The sequence below is a fragment of the Cygnus olor genome, chromosome 3 (assembly GCF_009769625.2).
Source record: "Cygnus olor isolate bCygOlo1 chromosome 3, bCygOlo1.pri.v2, whole genome shotgun sequence".
Classification (NCBI taxonomy): domain Eukaryota; kingdom Metazoa; phylum Chordata; class Aves; order Anseriformes; family Anatidae; genus Cygnus; species Cygnus olor.
In genome coordinates this window covers 422,582-444,098 of record NC_049171.1, presented here as the reverse complement: position 1 = coordinate 444,098, position 21,517 = coordinate 422,582, and the positions used below count along the sequence as shown (strand labels likewise).

The 21,517-nt window shown below is 72.9% G+C and overlaps 2 protein-coding genes across 10 annotated transcripts; both read left to right on the top strand.

Annotated features, from left to right (window-relative positions):
• Window positions 1-670: 670 nt before the first annotated feature.
• Window positions 671-12,822, top strand: DPYSL5 (dihydropyrimidinase like 5). Of its 2 annotated transcripts, none has more exons than XM_040552178.1 (13): window positions 671-739; window positions 4,430-4,694; window positions 5,983-6,141; window positions 6,657-6,836; window positions 6,933-7,001; window positions 7,369-7,413; window positions 7,555-7,630; window positions 8,440-8,596; window positions 9,287-9,428; window positions 9,559-9,701; window positions 9,779-9,986; window positions 11,103-11,271; window positions 11,915-12,822. In XM_040552178.1, exons 2-13 carry the CDS (start codon window positions 4,434-4,436, stop codon window positions 11,998-12,000), a joined length of 1,695 nt encoding a protein of 564 aa, XP_040408112.1. In that variant the 5' UTR covers window positions 671-739; window positions 4,430-4,433; the 3' UTR covers window positions 12,001-12,822. The 2 variants fall into 2 exon arrangements, with proteins under 2 accessions (XP_040408112.1, XP_040408113.1); XM_040552179.1 differs by lacking the exon at window positions 671-739 and adding an exon at window positions 763-861.
• Window positions 12,823-14,567: 1,745 nt separating this feature from the next.
• On the top strand, window positions 14,568-21,511 carry MAPRE3 (microtubule associated protein RP/EB family member 3). Of its 8 annotated transcripts, none has more exons than XM_040552177.1 (7): window positions 14,568-14,705; window positions 18,502-18,629; window positions 18,705-18,850; window positions 18,940-19,141; window positions 19,968-20,119; window positions 20,208-20,360; window positions 20,614-21,511. In XM_040552177.1, the coding sequence occupies exons 2-7, from the start codon at window positions 18,509-18,511 to the stop codon at window positions 20,680-20,682; spliced, it is 843 nt and encodes a 280-aa protein (XP_040408111.1). In that variant the 5' UTR covers window positions 14,568-14,705; window positions 18,502-18,508; the 3' UTR covers window positions 20,683-21,511. The 8 variants fall into 8 exon arrangements, with proteins under 8 accessions (XP_040408111.1, XP_040408108.1, XP_040408106.1 ...); XM_040552174.1 differs by having other exon boundaries at window positions 14,588-14,705; window positions 18,940-19,096; XM_040552172.1 differs by having other exon boundaries at window positions 14,588-14,705; window positions 19,992-20,119.
• Window positions 21,512-21,517: the final 6 nt, after the last annotated feature.

Sequence of the window (21,517 nt, the reverse complement as noted above, 5' to 3'; positions counted from 1 at the left end):
GCTGCAGTGGGCTCCGCTGGGCTGAACTGGGCTCCAGTGGTCTAAAATGGGCTGCACTGGACTTACCTGTGCTCCACTGGGCTAAATTGGGCTCCACAGAGCTAAACGGGGTTCCAGTGGGCCACACTGGGCTGCATTGGCCCTGTTATGCTGGGCTAGGCTAACATGGGCTGCACTGGGCTAAATGGGGCTGTGCTGGGTTATGTTTGTGTCAAGTGTGTTGCAGTGCGCTGCACTGGGCCAAACTGGGCTTTGCTGGGCTAGACTGGGTTGTACCTGTCTCCACTTGGCTTTACTGGACTCTAATGGGTTGTGCTGGGCTCTTATAATGGGTTGTACTGGGTGCACGGGGCTGCGCTGTTACACACTGGGAGGCGCTGGGTTTTAACGGGGGGCACTGGGTGTTACTGGGAGGCGCTGGGGGTCACTGGGAGGCGCCGAGGCCTGGCCGCGCTGCCCCCCGCCTTTGTGCCGGGTCCCGTCACCACGGCAACCGCGGGCAGGTGGCGGCCGATGGGCGGGGCCCGCGCCGCCGGCCCCGCCCCCTGCACCTGTCAGTCAGGCCGCGCGCAGCCTACCCTGCTGGCTGCCCGCCCCGCCCCCCCGTGGGGCAGAAGGGCGGCGATTGGCCGAGGCCTTGCCCAGGGCCCGCCCCCTGCCGTGCAGGTTTGTGTGAGAGGCGATCGCGGACGGGGAGCGCACCGGGTGCAGCCGGGGCCGGAGCGGAGCGGAGCGGGAGGTACCGGCGGGGCGGCACGGGCCGGGCTGGGCGGGCCGGGCCGGGCCGGGATATGACGTTCCGGCTCCTGTAGGGGCTGTCGTGTCGCCGCCGTATCGCGACGGGCGGGACTATCGCGACAGGTGCGCGTATCGCGACGGGGCGGGAGTGTCGCGACAGGCCGCGGCGGGTCCTCCCTCCCTCCCCCCGCGGCGCTCGGCGGGCAGAAAGCCCGCGTGTGTCGCGCCCCGCCCGCTCCCCGCGGGTCGCCGGTCGCGACAGGGCCGCGGTGTCGCGACAGCGCGAAGGGCTGGGCCGGCCGGGGTGCGGCAGCGCGGCCCGCCCCCGCCCCAGCGCGGCCCCCGGGCGGCGCCGTGTCGCGACAGGGCGCGGAGCAGCAGCAGGTGCGCGGGGCGCGGCGCATCCCGGCCGGGCCGCGGGGGGCCGCGGCGGGGGCGGGCGGGGCGCGGCGGGCCCGGCCCCATTGTTCGGCGGGGCGCTCCCGGGCGGCCCCGCCCCGCCCGGTGCCGCCTTTGTGCGGGGCGGCCGCGGGCTTTGTCTGCGGGAGCGCCCCGCGCCCGCCCGGGTGTGGCCGCGCCGCCGAGCCCCGGGCCCCGCCGCCCGCCTTTGTCCGGCCCCGGGCCGCGGCCCCGGGCTTTGTGCGCCGGGAGCAGCCGGCGACCGCGGCCCGGTGCTGACGCTGCGCTTCGGCACGGCCCGGCCGCACCGCGCTGCCCGGGGACCGAGCGCCGGGGGATGCCCGGGCCGTGCCCTGCTGCGGCCGGGCCCCGGGGGGCGCGGGGGGCGCTGAGCCGCGGGGGATGCGGGGGGCCGGGGTGATGGAGAGCCGGGCAGGGACGGCGCTGGGCGGCGGTGCCCGGTGCCGCGTCCTGGGCGCCCCGCAGGGGCTGCGGCGGCCGAGCCCCGAGGGGCGAGGGGAGGCTGGAGGCCGTGCCCGAGCCGCAGCCCCCTCGCCCGCAGCCCCCTCGCCCGCAGCCCCCGTGATGCCCGGTCCCCGCGGCTAGCACTTGCCCTCCTGCCTGCCCATCGCTGTCGGCATGCCCGGGGCCGCAGCCGCCATCTCCTCGCCCCGTCCATGGACCCGGGGTGGGGGAGACCACCCGAGCAGCCACCTGCCCACCGCACCGACCCCCGGGCACGGCTGGCAGCCGGGGCACTGCAGCCCTGGAAGGGCAAAGCCGTGCCAGAGCCCGCGCTGCTCAGGTCCCGTCCCGGTCTGTGCAGCACCACGCACGGCGGCCGGGGCGTGCCACGGGCTCGGGGCACTGCGAGCACGCGGTGCACGTGGCCGAGGCCGTGCCACGCTCGCAGCCGGCGGCCCCGTCCCTCCTGCCCCCTCTGACCTCAGGCCTTTCCCAACTGCTGGGGCTCCCCGGGCAGCTGGCGTGCTGGCCACGGACAGGGCGCGGCCGTGCGGGGACCCAGCAGGGAGTGCCATCACCCTAAAATGATGTGGGAACGGGCGGACACCAGCCCAGGGGCTTGGGTCTGTGCCGCTGCTCCTCCTGCGCCCCACACGCCTGGGGGCTCAGCCCGGCCCCACGGCACGGCGAGGATGCTGCAGGGAGGTGCCGTGGCTCGCAGCCGGCCGCCTCTCCTCGCTGCCTGCCTGCTCCAGATCCGTCCGTCACCGCCACCTCTTTCATCTCCGGGGTGCAATGCAGCAGTTCCCACCCTGCGTGGTGGGCTGCCCAGCACCACCCTGCCCGGCCCCAGTCCGCCCAGCACGTCCCCCCCACAACCAGGTCACCAGGGGGTTCTCGGGCAGTGGGCACCGGTTCTCCCGTGGCCGCTCACCCCGCCGCAGTTGGTCTCTGCCCAAAACCTCGCCCCACGGGTGGTCTCCGGTGAGGCTGCTCTCCTGCACCCCTCGTCCCCGTCCCGCCCAGACGCCCCTTTGAGCCCTGTCCTAAGTGGGGTGCTCTGGGGCCATGGCTTTCAGGAACGGGACACAGACGGCCGTGGTCAGCATCCCCAGCACCCTGCCTCCATCCCGCGCTGGGAGCATCCCAGCCCCAGGGGCCCGGCAGCCCAGCCGGGGCTTGGGCCCCATCCCACCAGCGCACCTCTTGCTCGGCGCGCTGTGGGGGTCTGCCACGCTCCACGGGGACGTCCCCGGGTCTAATGGCTGCTGCCAGCCTGGCTCAGCCCCTTGGGGACGTGCTTTCCATCGCACTGCTCCCTTTAGTCCCTTTGGTGCCTTGGTTGGGGAGGGGCCCCGGGGGCTGCCAGCAGCCGGCGCATGCCGAGCCGGAGCAGCTGCACGGGCAAAGGCATTCCTGGCGGCACCGAGCGGCGGGACGGGGCACGGGGCAGCACCGCAGAGCCCAGGGCAGGAGCAGAAGGGTGCCCGGTGCCCCCCAGCCCGCTGTCCCCTCCCCAGCCCCTCCCTGGGCAGCTGCTCCTGCGAAGGCACCGGGAATGCTCAGCTGCCGGCTCGGCCCCCCAGCCACTGCGGCTCCCCGCCAGGTCCAGCGCCCTGGAAGCCATTTGCTGCCGATCCAGCCTCTCGCTGGGCAGCTGGGAGTCGCTGGCATGTGCTCGGGGCAGCCTCTGCTGGATTTGCCCCCCCCCAAGCCCCTGAGCCCCCACCAGCAGCACCCTCTGTGGGGTGTCCCCTCCTCGCCGGCAGTGCCGCGGGGACCGTGTGTGGCCGTGCCCATCTGGGGAGCCCGGGGATGCCCGGGGGCTGGCGAGGAGCCCTTGTCTTGGGGCTGGACTGGGGAGAAAGGAGGAAAAGCCGCACAATGCACATCATGAGTAATGCATGAGCGTGTCAATAACGCAGGGCCGGGGGGCAGCCCCGGCTCGTGCCAGCCCCTGCTGGGGGCGGTGGAGGGGACACCTGCCACGGGGGCTGCCCCGGCCTTTCTCTGGCAGAGGGGGGGGGCAGCACCGCACTGGGCACGGGCCCACATGTGGGAACCATGTCCCTGGCGTGGGGGTCCCTGGGGTGGGGGTCCCTGGAGAGAGCCAAAGCCCCTCTCTCCAATGCGCGTGGGGCTCTGGGTGACGGGGTTGAGCACAGACTGGGTGCCGGTGTGGGGCTGCCCCAGCCCCCAGGTGCAGGAACCCTGCTGGCAGCTGGGGGTCCACAGGTCCCAGGGGGGTCCTGGCCCATGCCCCCCCCCCCTTGGCCGGACTCGCCGCAGCTGGTGCGCGCTGGCCTCGCCCAGATGGGTCGATGGCGTTTGACCTTCATCTACCACGCGAGTTATGGACTGTGTCTGGGGACGCTCCTCGCTGGGGGAGCTGGAGGCTGCACGGGCACCCGGGGGGGCTGGAGCAGGCTGGGCACCCCCACCCCAGAGAGAGGTCTGTGCCAGGGGGTGAGAGCCCCTTGCCTAGGGGGGTGGCTGGGGCCCCCCCTTGGGGTTATGTGACCACAGGCCGGGCGGTGCTGGGGCGCAGGTCCCCAGAGAGGGGGGGCTGGCAGGGCAGGCAGGCCCTGACTCAGCGCCCGGCAGCCCCCCCACCCCGTGGATTTCCCGGGGATAATCCGGTGTTGACATGGCCCAGCATGGCGGGCGCGCAGCCGCAGGGCTGCCCGGAGCCCTGCCCGCCCGCCGGCACGTCACCGGGGGGGCCGCAGCGCCGAGCCAGCCCGGGACCCCCGGGGGCAGGCAGCGGGGCTGACTCCCCCCGGGGCATGGGGGGCGGCGTGGGGCTGACCCCCTGCCCTGCTCGCAGAGCCATGCTCGCCAACGCGGCCACCATGCGGATCCTCATCAAGGGGGGGAAGGTGGTGAACGACGACTGCACGCTGGAGGCGGACGTCTACATCGAGAACGGCATCATCCAGCAAGTCGGCCGCGAGCTCATGATCCCTGGCGGGGCCAAGGTCATCGACGCCACCGGCAAGCTCGTCATCCCGGGCGGCATCGACACCAGCACCCACTTCCACCAGACGTTCATGAACGCCACCTGCGTGGATGACTTCTACCATGGCACCAAGGTACCGCCTGCCCGCGGGGCTCCCGCTTGCCCGCTGCCCCGGCCCCGGTGGGTCTGCTGCCAGCGCAGGGAGAGCTCCTCAGCCCTGCCGGCCGTGCTTGGGGGGCTCAGATCACCCCAGCTGGGGATGGGCTGGCGTGGGGCAGCAGTTCCCGGGCGCCAGATCAGCCTCACAGCCAGGCAGACGGCAGCTGGCTGCCTTGCCTGGCTGCGGTCGCTGCCAGCTCCAGCGTCCGGTCGTGCCGCAGGTCTCAGCCATGCCATGGCAGCAGCAGCCCCCCAGCCCGGCTCTTCCCCAGCGCGGGCAAGAAAAAGCCACCGACTTGTGATTCTTTTTATTTTGCAAATCATCAGGTTTTGGTTCCGAGGAACGCTCGGGTCGCGCCGGCGGCCAGCCACCCGCACCACCTGCAGCCAGCCCTGCTGTTGCAGGGATGCTGCGTGGCTGGGGACAGCGCGGCGGCTACCCACAGCTGGGCTCCGGCTTCTGCTGCCTGCCCCCAGCTCTGCCCAGCACCCAGCAGGGATGGCAGGGACCTGGCGTGGTGCTCCACGGGGCCGGGGCAGCCAGTGTAGCTCTCGGGGGGCCATGGGGCTGGCGGTGCCGAGCACCGGGTGCCGCTGTCCAGGCGCCCCGCACACAGCAGGCATTGTGCAGGGCTGGCGCCGGCCGTGCCTGGGCCTGGGGTGGGGGTGCTGGGCGGCACTGTGCCGCGGCACGGCGAGGGGACAGTGTGGTGACCGCAGGCACCCCGTGCCGTGCCTTCCCCACCCCGGCAGGGCAGGCTGCCTCGCCGCACAGCGAGCACCCCACCAGGGCCAATTGCTAAAGGAGCTTTGGGGATTAGCCGGGCTGGGTGAGCCGGGGACACGGCCGGGTGCGACGGCACCCACCCCGCTGCCCATGCAGGCTGTGTGGTGGTGGGGCTCTCCCACGGCCCCCATGCTGCCAGGTGAGAGCGGCCCCCCTGGATTGGGCCCTGTGGTGCTGCAGTGCCCATGCAGATCCCGGGCAGGGCCCCCCAGATCGAGCCATTGGCACTGGGGGATGGCCGGCCGCGTCTGGTCTCCCTGTGTGCCTTAAGCACAAGGTGGGGTGCCCCCCCCACAGGCGGGGCCGGGGGGGGGATCGAGCCTGCAACAGAGCTGGCCCAGGAGCACAGTGACCCCGTTGTCCCCTGGGGGTGCAGCCATCCTGGCTGTTTGGGGACCAGCGCTGCCCCACAGTGTGGGCACCCCCAGGGGCGAATCCTGCCCCCAGTGCCAGCGTGCCCCCACCTCACCCACAGGCAGCCCTGGTGGGAGGGACGACGATGATCATCGGCCACGTGCTGCCCGACAAGGAGACCTCGCTGCTGGACGCCTACGAGAAGTGCCGCAGCCTGGCCGACCCCAAGGTCTGCTGCGACTACGCCCTGCACATGGGCATCACTTGGTGGGCGCCCAAGGTGAGCGCGGCACCGCGGCCCCCTCTGGCACCACGGGAGGGTACCGGGGCCGCCGTGCCCAGGAACAGCTGCTGCGGCCGGGGCTAATTCCTGTCCGCTGATCTCATTAGCCGCTTGTTTGGGTGGGTTTGCCGGAGCCCCCGGGCTGCCTTTTGAGCTGCCTTGATCCCGGGTCCCCGCCAGGCTGAGCCCCTCGCAGGGCGGGGGGGCACGGCTGTGCCGGGCAGGGGCCAGGGGGACCCGATGCAGCTGCCGCAGGGGGGTCAGGCCAGGACCAAGCCCCAGTGCTCCCAGCCCCACTGCACCAGGCCCTCCCCAATGCACCAGTCACTGCCCGGGGCACGTGCACAAATCCTGCCTGAGACATCCCCAAGGGTGAAGTGTGGGCCCCTGCCCCATGGCGCTGAACGCCTCACCCCATGCCCGCCCCACAGCGGGGGAGCACAGCCCAAACCTCTCCGTGCACCCTGGAGCTGCCGCGCCGCCATCCACGCTGAGCCCCTGTCCCCGTACAGGTGAAGGCAGAGATGGAGACGCTGGTGCGGGAGAAGGGGGTGAACTCCTTCCAGATGTTCATGACCTACAAGGACCTGTACATGCTGCGGGACAGCGAGCTCTACCAGGTCTTCCGCGCCTGCCGTGACTTCGGGGCCATCGCCCGGGTGCACGCTGAGAACGGCGAGCTGGTGGCCGAGGTGAGCGCCGTGGGGCACCGTGCAGGGAGGGGGCCACGTGCGTGGGGCAGGCAGAGCCCCGGGTGGCCCCTAGCCTGACCCCGCGCCCTTCTGCAGGGAGCCAAGGAGGCGCTGGAGCTGGGCATCACGGGGCCGGAGGGCATCGAGATCAGCCGGCCTGAAGAGGTGGGTCCGGCCGCTTGCACCGCTGCGCCGCGGTCTCCTGGGGCACGGCTGTGCTCGGGCTGGGACGCGGCTCCGGAGCACCCTCAGCCAGCAGCCGTCCGTGCGGCCGCCCCGTGCACCCGTCTGTGCCATCCGCACGCCTGCACGCACCCGCTGGGCTGTGCGTGCACCCGTCCGCCCGCGTGCTCGCCGCCCACGCACCCCTCCGCACCCCGTCTGCACCCCTGCGCCACGCACGGCGCCCCCGCACCCTGCCCGTGCCCCCATCCGTGCACCCACCACCCCAAGCGCCACGCAGCCCCCTCTGCCCACCCCCGGGTCCAGCTCCCCCGCGCGTGGCGGTCGCTCACCGCCGCTCTCCCCGCAGCTGGAGGCCGAGGCCACGCACCGCGTCATCACCATCGCCAACAGGGTGAGTCGCCCCGAGCCCCGCCTGGCCGGGACCCTGCCCCGCTGCCCCCTATAGCGCGGGGACCCCGTGGCCCCAGTCCGGCGGCCGGGGCGTCCCCGCGGGGCTCAGGGCACCCCCGTCAGCGCTGGCCGCTCCCCGCAGACCCACTGCCCCGTCTACCTGGTGAACGTCTCCAGCATGTCGGCCGGGGACGTCATCGCCAACGCCAAGATGCAAGGTACGGCCGCGGGTGGGGCCAGGGGGCGGGGCCGGGGGCGGGGACACGGGGCGAGGCTCCGCCCTCCGGCGGGTAACGCCCTTTGAGGCCCCGCCCCCATCCCGCACCACGGGGCTGCAGCGGGAGCCCCTGGCCCCCCCCTCCCGGGCTGTGGCCCCGCCCTCTGCGGTGGAAGGGCCGGAGCTCCGCCCCCTGCCTGAAGCCCCGCCCCCTGCGCCTGGCGCGCCTGGCCACGCCCCCCTGTGTGGTGGCCCCGCCCACCGCGCTGCGGGCTGCGTCACACGCGGGCATGCGGGGACACGCGCGGGGACACGGGAAAACGCTTGGGGACACGGGCACCGGGGGCGTCTCTACGGGCGTGCACACAGAGATGTGGGGCACAGGCACGGACACGGGTGTGCACGCGCACAGGGACACGTGCACATGGGCACGTGTGAGGCTGGGGATGCACACACAGACACGGGATGCACACGGGTGCGTGGGACACGGGCAGAGTCCTGGGGACGCAGTCACACGCACAGGCAGGAGGTGCAGGGCCGTGGGCATGGGCACACAGAGGCACGTGGGATCATGGGCACGTGCGTGTGCACATGCAGGTGTGCAGGCCCACGGAGCCACGGGGGCGCATGGGCACAGGGTGTGGGGATGTGAGCACACGTGTGCACACAGGCACATACATGCGCGCTGGGGCTCACTCCCACACCAGACACGGGCAGAACTCACGCACAGCCCTCCCTTGCACACCCACCCCGCGCCCCCCAGCCCCGTCCCACCACCACGAACACCCACCCCCGTGCCTCCCCCCGCAGGGAAGGTGGTGTACGCGGAGACGACCACGGCGCACGCCACGCTCACCGGGCTGCACTACTACCACCAGGACTGGTTCCACGCCGCCGCCTACGTGACGGTGCCGCCCCTGCGCCTGGACACCAACACCTCCGCCTACCTCATGAGCCTGCTCGCCAAGTACGGCAGCCCCGGCTGCTCCCCGCGCCCCCTCCCTGCGTGCCACGCTCTCCGGGCACCCCGCTGCCAAGGCACGGCGCTCCCTGGGGCCACCACCAAAGCCCCCCCCCCATCCTTTGGGCACCCCACTCCTTGGGCGGGCCCCCGGGAACCTCGCTTCATGGGCACGGTGCTCTCTGGGTGCCTCGCTTCCCTGACACTCTGCTCCCTTGGTGCCTCGCTCCTTGGGTACCCTGCTTTCCAAGCACCTGGGCTGCATGGGCACCCTGCTCCTTGAGCACCCCGCTGCATGGGTGCCCTGCTCCTTAAGCACCCCATTGCATGCATGCCCTGCTCCGCGAGCACCCCGCTGCATGGGTGCCCCACTCCTTGAGCACCCTTCTGCACAAATTCCCTGCTCCCTGAGCACCTCGTTGTGTGGGTGCCCTGCTCCTTAAGCACCCCATTGCGTGGGTGCCCTGCTCCCTGAGCACCCCGCTGCACGCATGCCCTGCTCCCTGAGCACCCCGTTGTGTGGGTGCCCTGCACCCCGAGCACCCCATTGCATGGGTGCCCTGCTTCTTAAGTACCCCACTGCGTGGGTGTCCTGCTCCCCGAGCGCCCCGCTGCCGGTCTCCAGCCGCGCTGCAGGCTGGCTGTGCGGAGCCGCCCCAGCCCTGCCGGCAGCAGCCCTGCCCCGTGCCCCCGCAGCGACACCCTGAACGTCGTGGCCTCCGACCACCGGCCCTTCAGCACCAAGCAGAAGGCCATGGGCAAGGAGGACTTCACCAAGATCCCACACGGTGTCAGCGGGGTGCAGGACCGCATGAACATCATCTGGGAGCGGGGCGTGGTACGTGCACATCGGGCGGGGGCAGAGCCGCCCCGTGGGGCAGGATGCGGCCCGGCGCCCACCGCAGCGAGCGGGGCTGGTGCCTGGCTGGGGGCGCGCACGGGAACCCCTCACCCCCTTCTGGTGGCAGGTCGGGGGCAAGATGGACGAGAACCGCTTCGTGGCCGTGACCAGCTCGAACGCCGCCAAGCTGCACAACCTGTACCCCCGCAAGGGCCGGATCATCCCCGGGGCCGACGCCGACGTCGTGGTGTGGGACCCCGAGGCCACCAAGTAGGTGCCGCCCCTGTGGGGACAAGGGGGACGGGGCTGCACGAGGGCGGCCGCTCACCGCCCCGTCCCCTGCCCAGGACCATCTCGGCCAGCACCCAAGTGCAGGGCGGGGAAATCAACCTGTACGAGAACATGCGCTGCCACGGGGTGCCCCTGGTCACCATCAGCCGCGGGCGCGTGGTCTACGAGAACGGCGTCTTCATGTGCGCCGAGGGCACCGGCAAGTTCTGCCCCCTCCGCTCCTTCCCGGACTCCGTCTACAAGAAGCTGGTGCAGCGGGAGAAGGTACGGGGGGCCGGGGACGCGGGGCCGGGCTGCGCTGCGCGGGGCGGCGGCGGTGCCGGCGGGGCGGCTCTGTGCCCCCGGGGCCGTGCGGTGCCGCGGTCGGTGCTGTGCTGGCAGGAGCGCGGTGCGCTTGGGGTGAGGGGCAGAGCGTGGCGGTGGCATCCCACGGGTGGGAGCAGGTCACAGGAGCCTCCCCCAGCTCCTGCCCTTCCCCACCCTCTTACCCTGCGGTGATGGTGCAGAGGGTTTGGGGACGGCCACCCACTGCAGCCAGCAGTTGTGCCAGTGCGCGTGCAAGGTGCGTGCAAAGCTTTGGGGCCCTCTGTGCCTCTGTCTGTGGCTCTTTGCCCTCCACCAAGCCCTGGGCACCCCCCCACCGCCCCGCTCCGCCCTCACGCTTGTCCCCGGCGCTGTCCCGGTGTGACCCCCGGGACCGGGACCAGCGGTGCTGTCACACCCTGGCGCTGGGGACCCCGTGCCTGCTGCCGAGGCTGTGCGGGGGGCTTGGTCGCGGCGATGATGGTGCGAGGGAAGCCCCAGCGGGAGCTGTGCGGGGCCTCAGGGCTGCGCAAGGGGCACGGGGCAGGGTCCTGCTGCTGTGCCTGCATGGGGCAGCGCTCGCTGCGTGGGCTGCTCTGAGCACCTGCCTGCGCCTCGCTGCTGGGCTCAGCACCGCTGGGGGGACGGGGCTGCGCCGAGGGGCTCACCCACCTTCCCCTGCCCAGCACCACTCCGCATCCCTGTGCACCGTCACGGGGCACCGGGGCCTCGTGCACCCGGTGCAGGCTCACCCTGCACCGCTCCTCCCTGGGCTGCGCCCACCGCAGCCCCCTCCCCACGTCTCTTTGCTCCGCAGACCGTGGCCCCGCCGTGCTCCCAGCCCACCCGCGCCCCCTCCCAGCCCCAGCCCCACTCCCTCCCCATGCGCCCACGCCAAGGGACACCCACATACTCACCCCGTACCCCTGTTTGCGGATCGTCCCAGCACCCAGCGCCCTGCCCGACCCCCAGCACCCAGCGCCAGCCCCCCCGCCTGCCCCGTGGCCCCTCCAGGCGGGCACGGCCGCGGCACGGCCCCCAGCTCACGGCTCTCTGCTTTTGCTTCCCTTCCGGCAGAGTTTAAAGCTCAGGGGCGTGGATCGCACCCCGTACCTGGGGGACGTGGCCGTGGTTGTGCATGCAGGGAAAAAAGAGACGGGGACGCCCCTTGCAGATACGCCCACCCGGCCTGCCACGCGACACGGGGGCATGAGGGACCTGCACGAGTCCAGCTTCAGCCTGTCCGGTAAGAGCGGGGCTGCATCCAGGCCCCCCGGCCCCCTGCCCGCCTCCCACAGGGGCTCCCCGGCACCGCCGGGCACCCCCAGACATCCCGGTGCCCCCCCCACCATCCCGGTGCCTCCTCCACCATCCCGGTGCGTCCCCTTCTCTGGTGCACGGGGCCCCCCCTCGCACCCCACTTCCCCAGCGCGCAGCTCCTGGGCAGAGTAGGGAGCTGACCCCGACCCCCTCCCCGTCCGTCCGTCCGTGGCTACGTGGCGGTGACACGGGCAGCAGCACAGCGGTGCTGGCATTGTCCCCGTGGCCGTGAGGAGCGGGCAGGAGGGGGGCAGCATCTCCCCGCTCCCCGGGGTCGCATCGTGCTCCCCGTGCCGCTTGTGCTCGGTGCTGGCCGTGCTCCTGGGGGGGCCATGAGCGTCCCCCCGGGCACGGTGGGTCTGTGATCGTTGCCCCCCAGCCCTGGCACTGCAGGAGGCAGGGGGCTCGCCCGCCGCTGTGGCACAGCCTGGGGTCCCCGGCGCAGCGGGTGGGTGCAGGGTGCTGGGTCTGGGGGCGGCGCTGGGGGGCTGGGAGTGGGGCTGGGGTCGCTGTCAGGCCTTGCTCTGTGTCCGTCAGCCCTGACGCCCGTCCGTCTGTCCGTCCCGCAGGTTCGCAGATCGATGACCACGTTCCAAAGCGAGCTTCGGCCCGGATTCTCGCTCCCCCCGGAGGCCGGTCTAGCGGCATTTGGTAAAGCCGGGGACCTGTCCCCCAACTGAGGACGCGGGCGCCGGGCCCCGCGCCCCCCCCGCTCGGCACCGGCCGGGCCGCGGCCCCTCCGCTGGGGCTCCCCCCGTGCCCACCACCCCGGCGGATTTGGGGGGACCCTGCCCGGCCCCGTCCTGCCCGGTGGGGGCCGTGCTGGGGGCGCCCGCAGCGTCAGCCCTGCGCCGGGGGACCCCCAGTGCCGGGCTCCTGGAGCCGAGCCGGGGGCCCGGGGGGGGCCGAGCCCCCCGCCCATGGGCCGGGGGCAGGAGGTGGGCCCGCCCCGTCCCTTTTCTGTTTGCACGTTGGGTTTGGATCAGTGATTTTTTGACTTGTTTGTGCATCACGTGGAAATACTCTGAAGTGGTTTGTGTCACTAGAGTTAGGGGAGACACGGGAGAAGCAGGGACCCTACCCCCCACACACACCCCTCCGGCCCCCCGGGACCCCCGCCCGCCCCCCCTGCCCTCAGTGCCGCCCACCGGCACGCGCGCGTGCACATGCGTGCGCACCCTGCACGCCCGGTGCCGGCGGGCTCCCTGCCCCCCTCCGACCCCGCTGCGTCCCCCGGGGCCGCCGGTGCCCCCATCCCCATCACACCATGGTGCTACCGGGGGGGCCGCCGCCCCCCGCCGCCCCCTGCGCCCCCGTCCCCCGGGGTAGTGTGAAATGTGAAATGTGGCTCGTGCACTTTGTCCCCATAGTTGGTCCTGTAGGCGTGCGGGGTCCGCCCCGCGTAGCTGCGGCCGCCCCGCGCGGTGCCGCTCCGTTTGCTCATTAAAACCCGTTCTCACCGCGCCCGGCCTCGCTGCCTGCTTGGGGTCGGGGCTGGGAGGGGGTGCGTGGTTCTGCCCCCCGCGGGGTGCACCCCGAAGGCCCGGCCGTGGGACCCCCCCTCTGCACGGCCGCCCCCCGGGGCTGCAGCCCCTGAAGGGGGCACGGGGCCTGCGCGCAGGCTGAGCGCGCAACCCCGGAGCGTGCCCACGTGTGGACACGGGTGTGCAACGCACGGCGGCACGCACACCGACATCGCTGCCGGACACCCCCGTGTGCGGGCACTGGGACCCCCGGTGAGGGGCACAGCACCACCATGCATGAGCCAGCCCCGGCCACCGCATCGGCACCGCCTGGATGTGGGGACACGGGGATGTGGGGACACGGACAGGGGGATGTGGGGAGACGGGGACGTGGGGAGACATGGGGACGCAGGGACGTGGGACGTGGGGATGTGGGTACACAGACACGGGGATGCTAGGACACTGGGACATGGGGACGCATACATGGGAACACAGGGACATGGGGACACTGGGACATGGGGACACAGACATGGGGATGCTGGGACATGGAGGGACGTGGGGACATAGCTATACAGATATGGGGATGCTGGGACACAAGTACATGGGGACACAGGGACATGGGGACACAGACATGGGGATGCTGGGACATGGGGACACAGTTGTGGGGATGTGAGGACACGGATGTGGGAACACAGGGTTGTGGGGATGTGGGAACATGGGGACACAGACGTGGGGACGGTGGGACACTGGGACAGGGGGACACGGGGACAGGGCTGTGGGGACTCAGACATTGGGATGCTGGGACACAGGGACATGGGGACACGGGGACGTGGGGACACGGGGACACAGACATGGGCATACTGGGACACGGGGACATGGGGACAGAAACGGGGATGTGGGGACATGGGAATGCAGGACACAGGAGGTGTGGGGACGTGGGGATGTGGCGATGCAGGGACATGGTGTGGGCACGGGCGCACGCACACACACGCACACACACACTCACACTCACACACCCCCTCACACACGAACACTCACACTCACACACTCACACACAGTCACACACACACACGCACACACACTCACACTCACACACACACACAGTCACACTCACACACACACTCACACACTCACACACTCACACTCACACACACTCACACTCACACACTCACACACACACACTCACACTCACTCACACTCACACACACACACACACACACTCACACACCCCCTCACACACGAACACTCACACTCACACACACACACACACACAGTCACACACACACACACACACACACACACACAGTCACACACACACACACTCTCACACACACACACACACACTCACACACACACACACAGTCACACACACACAGTCACACACACTCACACTCACTCACACACACACACACTCACACACACAGTCACACACACACTTACACACACACACACACACTCTCACACACACACACGCTCACACACACGCTCACACACTCACACACTCACACACTCACACACACACTCACACTCACACACCCCCTCACACCCCCTCACACCCCCTCACACACACACACCGGGGCCGCCCCCCCGTGCCCAGGCCCCGCCGGGCCCCGCAGGCCGCCGGCCGCCAGGGGGCGCTGCTGCGCGCGGCGTTGCCGTGGCGACGGGCGGGGGCCGAGGGGCGGGGGGGGAGGCGCCCCCGCGGCGTTGCCACGGCAGCGGGGGCGGGGCGGGGCAGGGCCGGGCCCGCCCCGGGGTGGGGAGGCGGCGGCGGCGGCGGCGGCGGCGGCGGCGGCGGCGCATGCGCGGTGCCCGTCCGGTGCCGGCCCGGTCCCGAGAGCCCGGCGCGGCGCAGGCGGAGGCAGAGCGGCGGCCGGGGCGTCCCGGCCCGAGCGCGGTGAGTGCGGCACCGGCACCGGCACCGGCACCGGGGGGCCCGGCGGGGCGGGGCGGGGCCGCCGCATCCCGGCACCGGGCGGGGGGGGGAGCGGGGCCTCCGGTGATGGAGCGGCCCTGACGGGGAGGGGGGGGGCCCGGCGAGGCGGGCGGCGGGGCCGCCGGTGGTGGCGGGGCGGCGGCGGGGGCAGCGGGGCCCCGGTGATGGAGCGGCCCGGGGGGGGCCCGTCTGCGGCACCGGCGGCGGAACGGCGCGGCCCGCCCGGTGCCCCGGGTGATGGAACGGCCCGGGGGGGGCACGGCCTGACTCAGCGGGGGACCGGCCTCCGCCTCCTCCCGCGGGGCTCGGCCCGGTGGGAGCTGCAGTCCCGGACACCGGTACCGGCACCATTACCGGCGGGGCAGCCCCGGGAGGTGCCTGCCCCGGGCAGCGGGGCCGTGCCCGCGGTCCCGTCCCGTCCCGGGGCACGGGGTAGCATCACGGTAAGGTGCCAACACCGGGCACGGCTGCCTTGCATCCGCACGGCGGGGCCCTGCCGGTACCGGTGGCTGCGGTGTGGTGGCGGTGGCTCCGGCCCGGTGATGGCGGCGGCGGCACCGCGGCGGTGGCAGCCCCGGCACGGCGGTGGCACTGGCGGTGGCCTGGTGGCGGCGGCACCCGGGGACCGTGCAGGGCATGAGGCGGGGACGCCGCGGGGGGACGCGGGCACGGCAGGTCCCCAGAATGTCCCCGCTCCCCACCGTGGGGTCCCCGGGGGCGCTTCGGGGCCCCCCGCCCCTTGCCGCCCCCCCCCCGAGCCCACCCGGCGTGACCGGGAGCCGCAGCAGAGCTCCGGGCCCCCCGGGACGTCACCGTGCGTCCCCCCGGCGGCTCCGGGCTCCGTCCCCGCGGGCGCGTGGGGACGCTGGGGGCGGCTGCTGCCGGCACGCGCGGGGTGACGCAGCCGCAGCGCGAGGGCTGGCACCGGGCGGCTGGCCCCGGGCTGCGTCGGCCGGCGGTGCTGCCGGTACCGCTGTCGGCGGCGTGGCGCAGGGTAACGAGGCCGGAGCAGCGCCCGCAGGAACGCAGCCCCGGTGCGCACGCTGCCGCGGCGACCCCGCTCCGGGGGTCCCGGGGGGGGACGCGGGGGCCGATCCCGGTGGCGGCCCCGGGGCTGTCCCGCAGCCTGCGGCACGGGGCCGGCAGCGCCGCGGCGTCCCCGAGCCTGCGCCTTCCCCCGCGCGTTTGTTTGTCACTCGAACCGCCGGGATGCGCTCCCGAAATAGCAGCCGCGGTCTCCTCGGGGCGGGCGCTGCCGCCGCTCCCGCAGCCCTCGGCGCTGCCCGGGGACGGGCGCGGGCGCCGCCGCGGCTCTGGCGGGGCCGGCGGCCGGGGACGCCGGCGGCGAGGGGCCGGCGCGCGGCCGTGGCGGCCGTGGCGGCCGTCGCGCTGCCGAGAGCCCAGCGCGGGGCCTCATCCTGCTGCCCCCTGCCCCGGCGCCCGCGCCCGTGCGACCTCGGCGCCCCCCGCTCCGGGGGCGGACGCGCGCCGGGCGTTTTTGGTGGCCGGTCATCGGCTGAGCAGCGCTGGGCCGCAGGACGATGGAAACGCAGCGGTAAGCTCCGTTCCTCTGCCCCGTAAGCACGTCTGGCTGGGTGCGCTCGGAAGGGGCACGGGGCCGGGAGCTGGGGCGGGAGCGGAGCCGCGGAACACCGGCGGCACGCGGAGCCCCCGGCCCCGCTGCGGCTCTGCGAGCCCCTCGGGGCAGCGCCCCCGGCCCCGGCACTCCCCGGGAGTCGCTGCCGGGTTGGGTTTTCCGCGAGAAGCCCCCGCAGAGCAGAGGCTGCTGCGAAGCCTTCGGTTAAATGCTGGGGCGCGTTCAGCGCCGCGCTGGAGGGCTCTGCGGCCCCGCGTCGTTCCTGAGGACGGAGGCCGCCCGGGCGGCAGCTCGCGTGCCCCTGCCAGCCCCCGGCACAGCCCGCGGCTCCGGCTGCCCGTGCGTGGGGCCGATCGTGCCCGGCGGCCGTGCTGGCACGCGCGGCGTCGCGTCTGCTCCGGGGAGCGGCCGGGCGCTGGCGCGGGGTTGACCTGGATTCGTCCTGCCTCGAAACTCGCCCCCTCCGCCGCGTGTGCACGCTGCGACCAAAGTCCTTGGCTTACTTCAGCGAAGGAGACGCCGTGCTGGCACCGCGGCGCGGGGGGGCCTGGCTGGGCGTCGCTGGGCTTCCCCTACCCACGCGTGCGCCCGGGGCTCCTCGACCGGGGGCTCCCGCGGGGCCGACGGAGGGCAGGGGGCTCCCGGTGGGCTCGGTGTCGGTGCCCCGCGGGGCGGCAGGCACCACGATCGCTGTGCCGGGGCCTGCCCGTGTGCGGCAGCTCGCTGTGCCGCGTCGGGCGGCTCCCCCACGCGCATCCCTAATTACCCCGGTGCCCGCTGATGATGCACGCGCCGAGCCCGGGCGGGCCGGTCGGAGAGGTGCCGCGGCCACGCCGCCAGCCCTGCGCCGGGCAGGGGGCCGTGCCGGGGGGCTCCTGCCCCGCGCTCTCCTTTCGGGAGAGGTCCCGGCTGCCCGGGCGCTCGCTGGGGGGGGTCCGGGCGAGGGGCTCCCAGCCCCGGTTTGGCCTCTCGCGGTGCTCCCGGCAAGCGCCAACGGCACCTGCAGGGCCCGGCAATGTGTCGGCAGGGGGCTGCGTGCCGCAGACCCCCCCGCGCCCAGCAGCCCCCGTGTCCCCGTCTCCATCCCTCCCCCCCCCGCACACGGGCAGCAGCCGCGGGTCCCGGCAGAGCCGCGGCCGCCGCAGTGCGCGAGGCTCCGCGCCGCGCATGACTCAGCTCCGCGCCCCCCGCGCCGGTGGCGCTGCCGGAGGGGGGACCCCTGCCCGCCGGCGGGGAGCAGGACGGTGCCCCCCCGGCCGGCAGCTCTGCGCCCCCCGGGGCCACGGCAGCCGTGTCACCGGCCGGTGCTGAGTCACAGCAGTGGCTACCGCCCTGCTCCGGGGGGGGGCCGCAGCTGCCGGCACCTTGCAGCCCCCACGGGCAGGCACCCGAGGAGGCGGCAGCACCCCAGGGTGCCAGGGCAGGGGTGGGGATGGCCGCAGCCCCCCCCAGGAGCCCCCCGCTCGCAGCTGGCCCCTAAGCCCCTGATCTCTGATCTGCGCAGGAGAGTGAAAGCGGATTAATGCCCGCTGCTGCCTGGGGGGAAAACGGGGGGGGGGGGGGGATCCCCAGTCCCGTCCCCCCCCCAGTCCTGAGGAGGGGCTGGGACCCAGCTCCTCGCGGCAGGGACGGTCGCTTCTCCAAAACCTTTGGCTGGAGGCAGCAGGACAGTGCCTGGGTGCCCCCTCCCCAGCACGGGGCGAGGGCACGCGGCAGCGGGGACCCCCCCGGCACCGCGGCCCGGCTCCCCAGCTCCCTGCCTTGCCGTGGGGCTGGGGTCTCTGCCCCCGGGCCCCTCGCCATCTGGGCGCGGGTTTGCCGCCTGCCCTTCCAGCAGATGTTTGCCCCTCTAAGCCTGGCTCCGACGGACCCCGATCCTGGCCCCGGGCAGATTAGGAAGCGATCGAGGGCTGGGCCGGGGGGGCTGTAAGCTGCTTACCGTCCCTCAGCGCGCCCGCAGCCCCCCGGCGCGGCCAGGCTCAGCCCCCGATGGCTGGGGCACCCCGGTGGCACCAGCTGGGGGACCGGGGCCACAGCCCACGTTGCCGCGTGGGGAGGGGGCTCGGCCAGTGCCGCGTCCCGCAGCCCCCCCAGCGGGCCGGGGTCCCACCGCCCGGCGTCACCGCGGGCACGCCGGCGTGACAGCCGCCTCTCCCGCAGCTGGGGCATGGCCGTCAATGTGTACTCCACCTCGGTGACCAGCGAGAACCTGAGCCGCCACGACATGCTGGCCTGGGTCAACGACTCCCTGCAGCTCAACTACACCAAGATCGAGCAGCTCTGCTCAGGTGGGTCCCCGCCGGGGGGCGCGGGCGCGTGCCCCGGCCCCTCGTGACGCCGCCGTGTCCCCCCCTGCTCCCCAGGGGCCGCCTACTGCCAGTTCATGGACATGCTGTTCCCCGGCTGCGTCCACCTGCGGAAGGTGAAGTTCCAGGCCAAGCTGGAGCACGAGTACATCCACAACTTTAAGGTGCTGCAGGCCGCCTTCAAGAAGATGGGAGTGGACAAAGTAGGTCCCACGGGGGCGGCCGGGGGGGTCCCGGTGCCTGCACGGGGCCGGCCGGGGAGGGCAGCCCCCGAGCACGTCTGTCCCCGCAGATCATCGCGGTGGAGAGGCTGGTGAAAGGCAAGTTCCAGGACAACTTCGAGTTCATCCAGTGGTTCAAGAAGTTCTTTGACGCCAACTACGACGGGAAGGAGTACAACCCGCTGCTGGCACGGCAGGGCCAGGACGTCACGCCCCCCCCAAACCCAGGTGATCAGATCTTCAACAAATCCAAGAAACCCATTGGCACTGCAGGTAATGCCCGGGTCCCTCTGGAGAGCGCTGCCCCCCGCCCTCCCGCCCGGCCTCCTGTGCCCCGCGTTGCTCTGGCCGCGTTCGGGCGCCCCCCGCACCCCTGCCCTGCCCCTGCCTGCGCTCTGCTCTGCTGCACGCCTGCGACCGTCAGTGCCAAGCAGGTTTGCAAGGACGCCCGGGCTGGGGTGAACGGGGACGGCTGCCCCGACCGGAGGGCGTGCTGGGTGGGCTCGGATGGCTCAGAGCAGCCTGGCGTCCCCGCTCCGCCTTCTGCTCGCCCGGTTTGTGCCCCCAGGGCCCCCCAGTGGTGCTCAGGGGCCGCAGTGCAGCCGGGCTGTTCCCCAGCAGCCGGCGGCATGGGCTGGGAGGATGCCGGGGGGGTCGTGCCGCTGTGCTGCCCCCCCCAAGCTTGGTGCCGCTGTGCGGGTCCTCAGCGGGCACGGCACTGGGGTGAGCCCAGCCCCGAGACCTGATCCCATGCTGCGGCCCACGGGGGTCTCGCTGCCCACCCGGCACGTGCGCAGCCAGCCTGGTAAGGAGCCTGGCGAGCACCCGCTGGCTCCGTGCATGGCAAAGCCCATCCTGGCCACAAGCACCGCCTGGAAGGGGGCTGGGGGCGGGCTCTGCCTGGGGAAACTGAGGCATCGGGGAGGGGAGGCTCGGCCAGGAGCCGCGGCGCAGCCCCCCCAGTGCTCTGCCTGACCCCGCTCCCGTGGCTCCCTCCTGCTCCCCCGGCCCTGCGCGCCGCGGCTGGGGGTCCCGGCAGCCCCGGGCGGGAGCGGCCGCCCCGGCCGGCATTAACCCACCCCTCTCTGGCTGCCCCAAGTCCCCCAGAGGACCTCCCCCACAGGCCCCAAGAGCACGCCTAACCCGGCCCGCCTCAGCAACGTCCCCAGCAGCATCCTCCGGAAAAACTCCCCCGCCGCCCGCAACGGGGGCCCCGAGGCCGACGCGCAGATCCTGGAGCTCAACCAGCAGGTGGGCAGGGCTGCGGGCAGGGGAAGGAGCGTGGGGGCCCCGGGGGAGCTGCAGCCCCCTTGGCACAAACGCTGTCGTCTGCCCGCAGCTGATGGATCTGAAGTTGACAGTGGACGGGCTGGAGAAGGAGCGGGATTTCTACTTCAGCAAACTGCGGGACATCGAGCTGATCTGCCAGGAGCACGAGAACGAAAACAGCCCCATCATCACGGGCATCGTCAGCGTCCTCTACGCCACGGAGGTGAGCACGGAGCACGCGTTGCCTGTCCGGCTGCCGGTGCACCCGGCCCCGGAGCTCTCTGGGCTTCCCCTGGGGCAAGACCCCCTTCCCCAGCATCCAGCCTCCGCTGCACCCAGGGGTGCCCCGGGGGTTGGGTTTGCCAAGGTCTTTGCACCGTGCTGGGAGGCACCATGGGGAGAGAGAGGGCCCAGGGCAAGGCCGCGGGCGGGCCCGGGTCTGACGAGGGTCTGACGGTGCCCGTGCCCCCCGGCAGGAGGGTTTCGCTCCGCCAGAGGACGACGAGCTGGAGGAGCAGCAGCCAGAGGACCAGGATGAGTACTAGCCCCGGCACGCTCCCGCGCCCCGCGCCACCCTGCGCCGATCCCCTCCATAGACATTCGAGGTCTGAGTCTGTGCGCCTCGCCCTGCACCGTCACGCACCATCACAGCCTCCGGCCGAGCCGGCACGCTCGGCGTCCAGCAGCTCCGGTGGGAAGCCACTGTCTCCATAATAAATAGATGTCAATCCATAGAGGAGCACGGCTGTAAATACGCCGGGGGCTGGCGGGTGGGGACGGGCTCTGGCCCCGGCGCCCAGCGCCCCAGCCCTCGCCCCCTCCACCCCATATTTATTTTGGTTGTCTTCTCTGGTGCGAGTGCTGCAGCCGCCCCGGCACCCGCTGCCCCTGCCCGCCCCGCTGTGCCGTAGCGAGAGAGAAAGAGCGAGCCCGTGGGGGCTTCCCCGGGGCAGAGCTCGCTGCCCCGCCAGCCCTGCGGCTGCGGAGGGGACTGGGGCGGGCAGCCCCGGGGGGGCTGCGCACGGGGTCAGCGCCGCCCTGCCGCCCGCTGGGAGGGAGCGGCTCGGAGGAGGAGGAGGAGGAGGTTCAGATTCCTGGGAAGGCGGAGGAAGGAACCCCAGGAGGAAGGAGCCCCAGCCCGGCTGACAACGCGGCTGCAGCGGGGAGCAGCAGGGGCCGGGGCAGCCCAGGGTGAGGACCCCCCGGGCCAGGTCTCCCGCCCCACAGGGCGCCGGGGTGGGTTTGCCGAGGGCGGCACGCAGCACCTGCCCTGGCCATCTCCCCGTCGCATCGCTTGTCTGGTCCGTCACTCCGGTTGCAAAGCCTGCATCTGTGTTAAGTTTTATTTAAAATAAACTTGTGTGGTAAAATGTTGCTCTG